Below are 8229 nucleotides of genomic sequence, written 5' to 3'. Positions count from 1 at the left end.
ATGATGTAAATCGATAATTTTTCAAGATTCTACTTAAAATTTCTGATATCGAAAGTCGGATATCGAACGAAGTGATTTTAAAAAAAAGTTAAAAATGTCATCAAAAATAACACTTTTTGTTTTATTTTTATAATTTGTCAAAAATTTTTAGTAATTTTTGTAACGAAAATCGTATTTTATCATGATTTTTTTCTTTCAAAATAATTTTCATTAAATTACTGAACATTTTCTTAAAGTTTTTGATAATTATTTTTTATGATTTTTTTAAACTTATTACATGAAATGGTCTGAAACCAATTTTTAATTTGCAAATGCTTAAAAATTTTGTTCTAAAAAAATTATTGAAAAAAATTATTTTTTAAATTTTTCCTCCCTTTTTTGTATTTTCCAAAATTTTGGACTTTATCCTTAATTATCATTTGGAGAGGCCTAAACATAAAAATTTAGGTATTTTACCTAAAAAACGGTAGTTTTTGATGAAACTTTTAAATATTTTCAATTGTTCCCCATTTTTATTTTATTTTATTTTTTTTTGTCCATGAAAAAGGGGCAAAAATTTTAAAATAATTTATTTTGACCGAACTAATGGACTTTCCAATGAAAATATCCATTAAAATATGCAAAACTAGTCACTTTAATTCGAAAACCTATCAATTCAAAACAATTTGCAAAACATTTTTGCTCCCCGCATTTTATTTATCGTCAACAATGAGCAATCAATTCTGTATTGACGAGACTCCAATTCATCATAATTCTAGCTTGTTACTGATTGAAATCTTATCAAGATTGTTAAATACTTTTGTTGTTCGCAAATGAAACACAACATTAATTTACTCCAGAATAGCTCAACAAGTTCAACACATGAACAAAAAAATAAATGAATCAAATTTTCCTCGTTAAATTATGCAAAATTTCTTACTTTCCGTTCCTGCAACACTTTTAATTATCTCCGAAACGCAATAAAGGAATGTAAAAGTAAACAAGTTGTGGAGCAACATTTCGTCGTTAATTAAGACTCGTTTATTTATTGTGCTGTTTTAATGAAAAATTTCAATTTTATGTGTGTTCTGCTGTAAGAATGGAACAATACTACTGTTGCGTACTCGAATTACAATCCAGAACAGAAAATTTTTCGTTATCATAATGTTCTGATAAGACAAGAAAAATCTCTGTTTTTTGGTGAGTAACTGTTGCCGCGGAATGCGTGACGAAATCGAACGTGAGAGAAATTCATTCAGAATTTTTGTTTGAATTTTTTTGTTTTGATAATAATAAGGTGGAGAACCACTAATTTAACAATGAACGTGCCATTCCCGACCTTGTTCATAAAAAATTTATAATATTCGGTTTTGATGCGTATTTGACCATAACTTTGTTTTATTATTGACACCAATTGGTTAGTGCATTTGAATTTTTATTCAGTGTCAATAAATCTTGCGTCCGAAAATGTTGGCGAATTTTTCAATTAATTTTAAAATTTTATTTGTTTTGATTCAATTTTACGCAGAAATGGGTGAGATGATATTTTATGGTGGCAATGGAATTATTTTTGCGACCCCGTTTCCAGTAATTACGTGGCCAATTGCTCAAAGAACCACGCGGAGGACGACGAGAAGAGTTACGACAACATTAACAACGACGATGAGACCCACGATAACTACAAGGACGACAACGCGGACAACGGGAGTGATAATTGATCCAGTAACTGCAATGACTACGACAACAGTGGCTCCAATTACTTCAACATCAATGGCTCCAGTTTCCTCAACGACGACCACAAATGCGCCAACAACGAGTTCCACAACGCAATCCACGACGACAACTACGAGAATTTCATCAACAACGGTTTCAAGTACGACACCTTCAACGACAACCACTACCAGAGCTCCAACTTTCTCGACAACAGTTTCCACAACAAGACCTACAACGACTATTTCTTCGTCGACAATAACTGTTTCAACCATAAGACCTTCGCCAACGACGACAGCGAGACCCACAAGCAATACTGGAATTGATATTCGAACGAATCAAACGACATCGGTAACAACTAGTTCGACTACATCGCGTCCAACGACGATAACGACCACAATTAGACCAGTTACGAATATTACTTCCACAATTTCATCCACAATAAGTTCTACAAGAGCAATAATGAATGTAACTCAAGGTACAACTCGAACAACGTTACCTCCTTTTACGACATCTGTGACAACAACAATAAGTTCCACGAGTTCCACAACTTCTACAACGGCTTCAAGTACAACTTTGAGAACTACTGTGAACACAACTTCAGCTCAAAGTACTTCAACTCCTTCCACAACGGCGTCAACTTCTTCTAGTACAACACCAACTCCGATAACAACAATTAGAACAACGTCTGGTAACTTAACTTCCACAATGAGTCAAACTCGTCCAACATTGCCGCCTTTTTCGACTACAGGTTTGAGCAATTCAACGACAGCAAATATCACGACAACTCCATCGACGACTTTAACAACTCTTAGAACGACTGTCAATATAACTTCCACTCAGAGTTCAACGTCAATTCCTTCTACAACAAGTTCTACAACAACATCAAGTTCCACATCAATAACCAATTCCACAACTGTTAGAACAACTTTAGTAACTTCCACACAATCTCGTCCAACTTTACCACCATTTTCAAGTTCAGTTGGACCGATTTCTTCAATTTCTACAACGACAACGCTTCTTCCTGTAACAAGTTCTACAACAACTACAATGAGTAGTTCTCCAATGAATTCCACAACAACCATGGCTCCAACTACAACAACAACTTCAACTACAATTACTTCTACGACTTCAATACCGACTTCAGTCACGCAAATTTCAAATTCCACGACTCGTCGAACTACAATTTCTACAAGTAGCACAACTAGACGCACGCTTCCACCATATAACGGAAATTATGTTGGACCAACGAGAAGAAGTACGCCAGATCCTCGTATCAGTTTAGCACAAAATCAAGTAAATTTGTTGAGAGCTCGGGGATTTTCATGTCGGCCAGGTGTTTATCCGTGTGTAACTGCATAAAAAAATTTATTGATTAAAATTATTGAAATGGTTAATTTTTCCCAAGAAGTTCCTTTTATCCAAATTGGTTTTTAATTCTATTTTCAAATAATTTTTTTTTGTTAAAAATAGGCTTCAAATAAAATACTTATTAATTAAAAATGGATAAGTTTTAAATATTTTTTAATAATTTAATAAAAACTTGTTGATTTGGATGAGCATTAAAATATAAATTAATAAATAAAAATATAAATTTAAAAAAAAATCATATTCTAAATTTTAGAACATTTAAAATTAAAAAAAACGAAAATTTGATATTTAGTTAATTTGTAATATTTTTTATGAAAGAAATGTTGAAATTCTTAATAATTCAATTCATTTTTGTAAAAAAATATTTTTTAAGGCAAGTCATGAAAACTTTATAAAATATATTTTTCAATAAAATTTAACATTTTTCTTTTGATATTTTAAATTAAAATTTTTGATTAAGGCCGCTCCAATTTTGTTTTTTTTTAACTTTTTGTCCCATGTCCCATTTCAAAAGTCAAAAATCCAATGGGGCAAAATAAAAAAAAGTGGAAATTATTATCAAAATTGACCGTTTTTTATTAAATTATTTTTGAAAAAAAAAATATTTTTTTGATGGTTATTTTTATGAAATTTTTATGTTTAAATTTTTAACATGAAACTTGGAGATCAATTTTAAATTCAAATCAAAATAGATCAATTTTAATTGTTCTTGGAACAAAAAGTTCGAAAAAAATTTGGGGCGGCCTAATTTAATATTAAACAAAATATTCATTTTTTTATTATCAAAAACAGATATTAAACTTGAACAAAATAGAATTATTTGAGAAAAAATTTTGTATTGAGAACAATTTAATATTTCCCCCAAAAATTAATTAAAAAGGTAAAAAAAAATAATAAAAGTTCCTCATTTCATAGGGAATCCTCTCATTGACGACTTAAACGCACTCACACACCGAAACCCAATTTTACCGCCAATTACATGCAGTTCAAACCGCTCCAAATTCATTCGTTTTGTACTTTTATTCGTCTCTTCCAACACAGTAATGAATACCAAACACAGACAAATTCATTCCGTCCATTGAAATACCTACACTTATCTTCTTCCATTTACTCACGTCGTACACTCCATGCATGAAGCAGTTAAAATTTTTATAAATAAAAACAAACAATAGAATTATTACCATATAAATGTGTACAGAGACGGGTACGTGTCATAAAAACTTGCTGTGTATTACAATGTCTCGATCATTTTCATTCATTTTTTACTGCCTACCATCAGCCGTTCAGTTGTTTTTGAACTCGTGCTTTGTGCAGATGGCAAGACTTCTTCCGTTTTTGCGGTGTTTCTGTTTGTCTTTGCCTTCGATTTATTTATAACGAAAAATAAAAATTACTTCGCTTTGTCGAGCAATATCTTATCTATCGGCAAAAATAGAATTATTTAATGTCTAGTACAAAAAAATATTCGAAGAGCATGATATAATTTGTGACAATTAGTGTTTACGTGCCAATTGATGAACTCACATTCCAATATTGCTCCATTCCAAATTTAATTCCAGACCTAAAAATAAAAATTTTTCATAATTTATGCCGATTGAAGTCATTCGAGGAGAAACGGAAGTTAATTTACCTTTTTGAGACGCAGAAGCAGCGGTGTGTGAGAAATTTTTGTGATTTAATTGCTGTGATAAAGCAAGCGGTGACCGACCGAAACTCTTACTTACATCACCAAACTTGTTCTGACAAGAAAATCATATTTTGGATCTAACCTGTTGCTCGTACAGCGCTCGGTCATATGGTAACGACGACACCGAAGTATGACATAATTCTCAAATTTGTATAAAATTACTTCTCATCGTGTGCATTGTTTGCTTCGCTTGTTCACATCGTAGCCGTGTCATAATTTTGTACGTCAAGTCATGTCGTTCTCAATGAACAAATTAAAAAATTTGCTGCCCACAAAGACGAGTTACAGCAATTTTGCGGCGTCAAATGCACGTAAAGGTGAAACGAATGAAAAATTGGAGCCAGAAGTGGGTTTTAAATTGGCGCTTGATTCGGGAAAAGCTAAAAATTCCAAAGAAAAGGATCGACCACCGGAATTGGTGGTGACTCTCATCGGAGCGAGACATCTTCCGACCAGTTTTGGGCTCAAAAGTGTCAAAGGATACGTGGTTAAGGTGAAACTTTTTCCTGGATCGGTGAAATTCGAGTCGAGTATTCAGACAGCTTCGTGGCCAAAGTTCAATGACACTTTTCGATTTCCCATGGGACCGTCTTTGAAGTAAGAATTAATTTTTTAGTTATAATTTTAGACTTTTTTAAAATTATTTTGAACTTTTTGTCGCAAAAAACTTGTTTTAAAATACTTTTTTATTTAAAATTATTAATTTTATATTTGCAATTTAAAACTATTTAACAAAATTTTAACTTGTAAATTAAAAAAAATTGTTAAAAAGTATCAGGATTTTTTTTGGATGCAAAAAAATGTTAAATTTTAATTTAGTAGATTTTTATGATTTTATCCTTTCTTAAAAAAAAATTATATTTAATTTTAATTTTTAATTAATTAATTTTAATTAAACTTTAATTTAATTATTCAAAAAAAAAAAAATTAATTTTTTCCTTAAATTTGGTAACTCTTACTTAACATCAAAATTAATATTGAAATTTAGTCATTTTAAAGAAAATTTTAAAAATCTTGTTTTATTTTTACCAAATTTTTAAAATTGAATTTGAAAAATTTAAAACAAAAAAAAAATTGATTTTTGATAAATTTTTAATTTTTTTTTTTAAACAAAAAGTTCGAAACAAATTCAAAACAACCTAAATTTTTATTTTAATTCAATAAAAAAAAATATTTTTTAGGTCATCAATGAAGCAGAAAAAACATACCGTGAATAATCCGGACCAACCACTTCCTGAACGTCTCTTCAACGGACATTTTATCGTTTTTACGGTTTTTGCTTTGTTGGAACTTCCTCCTGGCGCTCAGAGCAAAATACAAGAAGCCTATTCGGAGTTCAAACGTCAAGGCAGCTTGCTCCTAAAACAACGTCCTGCTTCTTTAATGAAAGGAAACAGTGTCACGGAAGAACCGAAAAACGACGGAAAAGCAAAAGTTGATAAAACAGAAGAAATTCCTAAAGAAAAAATTCTCACAGCAAGCGAAAGTCAAAGAAACATCGGATCCGTGACATGGGCCGTCGATCCCAAAATGTTCTTCGAAGAGGCAAAAGCCGATCATTATATCACCGAAGAAATGTGGAAAGCCATCAAGGAAATTACGATCAATCATGTTTCGGAATCCAGAGTTTCTGTAAGTTTTTATTTTCGTTCAATGTAAAAGTTCCCTTTGTTACAGTTGCGATGTTTATTACATACATTTAGGAGCATTAAATTAATTTTGAATGTTTTTTCAGGTTCAATCGAGTGCCAAAGGACAGCTGGAACTCATTTTAGAACTTGCGGAATGTGAGCCACCACCAACTCCGACCTCGCCTCAAGGTGATTCGCATCCCGGAAATCCCTTTGATGAGCCCGAAACGCCCAAAACACCCTCAGATACTCGCAAATTCAGCTTCAAAGGCGTCAAAAGCCTCATGAAACTCAATAAAAAGCCAAAAAATCGCGCCTTGTGTCTCCGAGTTGTCACTTCACGCATGCGGTGTTCCATCAAAGCCAAGGAGGAGTTCGAGAAAAGTGCTTGTAAGTGAATTAAAATCTCAAAGGGCAAGGTTAATGTACAAACGTACTTCAATACACGCGTATGCGCAATTAAAAATAGATTCTCTCACTAATTATCCACTTCGGCTGTGTGATAATTTTTAATTAAGTGGAGTGTTAAAACACGACTCCCTGTCAAATTAATTCCCGTTTTATTATTTAATGAAGTGTTTAGAGAGATATTTATGCGTTTTAGCTCCAAAAATAGTCAATTCATCACGACACGATGTTCCCCTTCTCCATTCCGCGTCATGTCAATACTAGTCGTTGACATTTAACAGTCAACAAACATTTTTCCTTCTTTCACATTTGAGTACATAAAAAACGAGTCTTTTAGTCAATCACTCATCATAATTTTTTCCGTTGTTTATTTTATAACATTACCCAGCTGACATGTACATCAAAACATCAGTATTTAAACATGACACGCCATTAAAAGCATGGAAATCCGAAAATTTTGCTCCAACACTATCGAGTCGTTGGGATCCGAGTGAGGCGACAATTTCCATTCCATTGTGTGACGAAAGTGATTTGGAGAGCATCAATATTAGGGTTTGTTTTCTTTGTCTCATGTTTTATTTTTATTTTTGATGGATTGCCTTGATGAAAAATTTTTTGTCTGTTTTTAGATCTCAGTTGCGACCAAAAATAAAATGGGAAAGAAATTGGTGTTTGGAGAAATTAACTTGGGACCGAAGGCGACGGGAACGTTACTTGAGCACTGGGGAAATATGATCAGTGGAAGGGGCGCTCCAGTGTCAATGTGGCATAATTTTCAATAAAATTTAAAAAAGAAATTTTGCGAAACAAACAAAGTGATTAAAATGAGCTTATTTTAAATTATTCAAATATTTTTTTTCTTTGTATGTTTGCAAAAAATGTCAGAATCAGAGAAAAAAGTGTTAATTAAGTCTGAAAGGTATGTAAGATCGTTAAGCAAATAAAAAACAGTAAGTAAAAATTAAACAATTTTATGGAAAATATTATTTTAATATATTTTGTTCATTTTTTTAATTTTTAAAAAATTTTAAATTTTTATTAAAAAAAAAATTATTTTTAAAAAAATTAGGTAATAAATTTAATTTACAAAATTAAATTAAATTTATTAAATAAATGAGGAAAAAAATTAAAATTATGTGAAATAGCAAATTTTTTACAATTTTTGATTGAAAACCATAAAAATTAAAATTTTTAAACTGTGTAAATAACGAACTAAATTTAGATAAAAATTAGATCACGTTTTTTTCTTAATTTATATTTTAGGAAATTTAAATCAATTTAACTTTAATTAATGGAAAAATAGAAAATGTTGAAAAATAACAAATAGAAAATTAAAATATTTTAATTTTTCTCTCACTCAAATCAAAATTAAAATTAAAAAAAAATGCCAAAATTAAAAATCAATTCAGAATATTTTAAGTGAAAAATTAAATAAAACCTACA

General features: G+C 30.8%; 2 protein-coding genes across 2 annotated transcripts; both read left to right on the top strand.

The window, feature by feature from the left end:
* Positions 1-1509: 1509 nt before the first annotated feature.
* LOC134828802 (mucin-2-like) lies at positions 1510-3051 on the top strand. Its single transcript, XM_063841789.1, has one exon. The coding sequence runs from the start codon at positions 1510-1512 to the stop codon at positions 3049-3051; it is 1542 nt and encodes a 513-aa protein (XP_063697859.1).
* Positions 3052-4453: 1402 nt separating this feature from the next.
* LOC134831600 (uncharacterized) lies at positions 4454-7610 on the top strand. Its single transcript, XM_063845374.1, has 5 exons — positions 4454-5344; positions 5929-6379; positions 6483-6768; positions 7175-7338; positions 7416-7610. Exons 1-5 carry the CDS (start codon positions 4980-4982, stop codon positions 7566-7568), a joined length of 1419 nt encoding a protein of 472 aa, XP_063701444.1. The 5' UTR covers positions 4454-4979; the 3' UTR covers positions 7569-7610.
* The last annotated feature ends 619 nt before the right edge of the window (positions 7611-8229 follow it).

The sequence above is a fragment of the Culicoides brevitarsis genome, chromosome 2 (genome assembly GCF_036172545.1).
Source record: "Culicoides brevitarsis isolate CSIRO-B50_1 chromosome 2, AGI_CSIRO_Cbre_v1, whole genome shotgun sequence".
NCBI lineage: Eukaryota > Metazoa > Arthropoda > Insecta > Diptera > Ceratopogonidae > Culicoides > Culicoides brevitarsis.
This window is presented reverse-complemented; position numbering and strand designations above follow the sequence as displayed.

What these genes read in the sequence shown, in the direction of transcription:
- LOC134828802 (XM_063841789.1), top strand. Translation starts at nt 1,510, where the DNA reads ATGGGTGAGATGATATTTTATGGTGGCAATGGAATTATTTTTGCGACC.
- LOC134831600 (XM_063845374.1), top strand. Translation starts at nt 4,980, where the DNA reads ATGTCGTTCTCAATGAACAAATTAAAAAATTTGCTGCCCACAAAGACG. An exon ending in TTTCGGAATCCAGAGTTTCT is followed by an intron (nt 6,380 to 6,482) that starts GTAAGTTTTTAT and finishes ATGTTTTTTCAG; the next exon opens with GTTCAATCGAGTGCCAAAGG. An exon ending in GGAGTTCGAGAAAAGTGCTT is followed by an intron (nt 6,769 to 7,174) that starts GTAAGTGAATTA and finishes AACATTACCCAG; the next exon opens with CTGACATGTACATCAAAACA.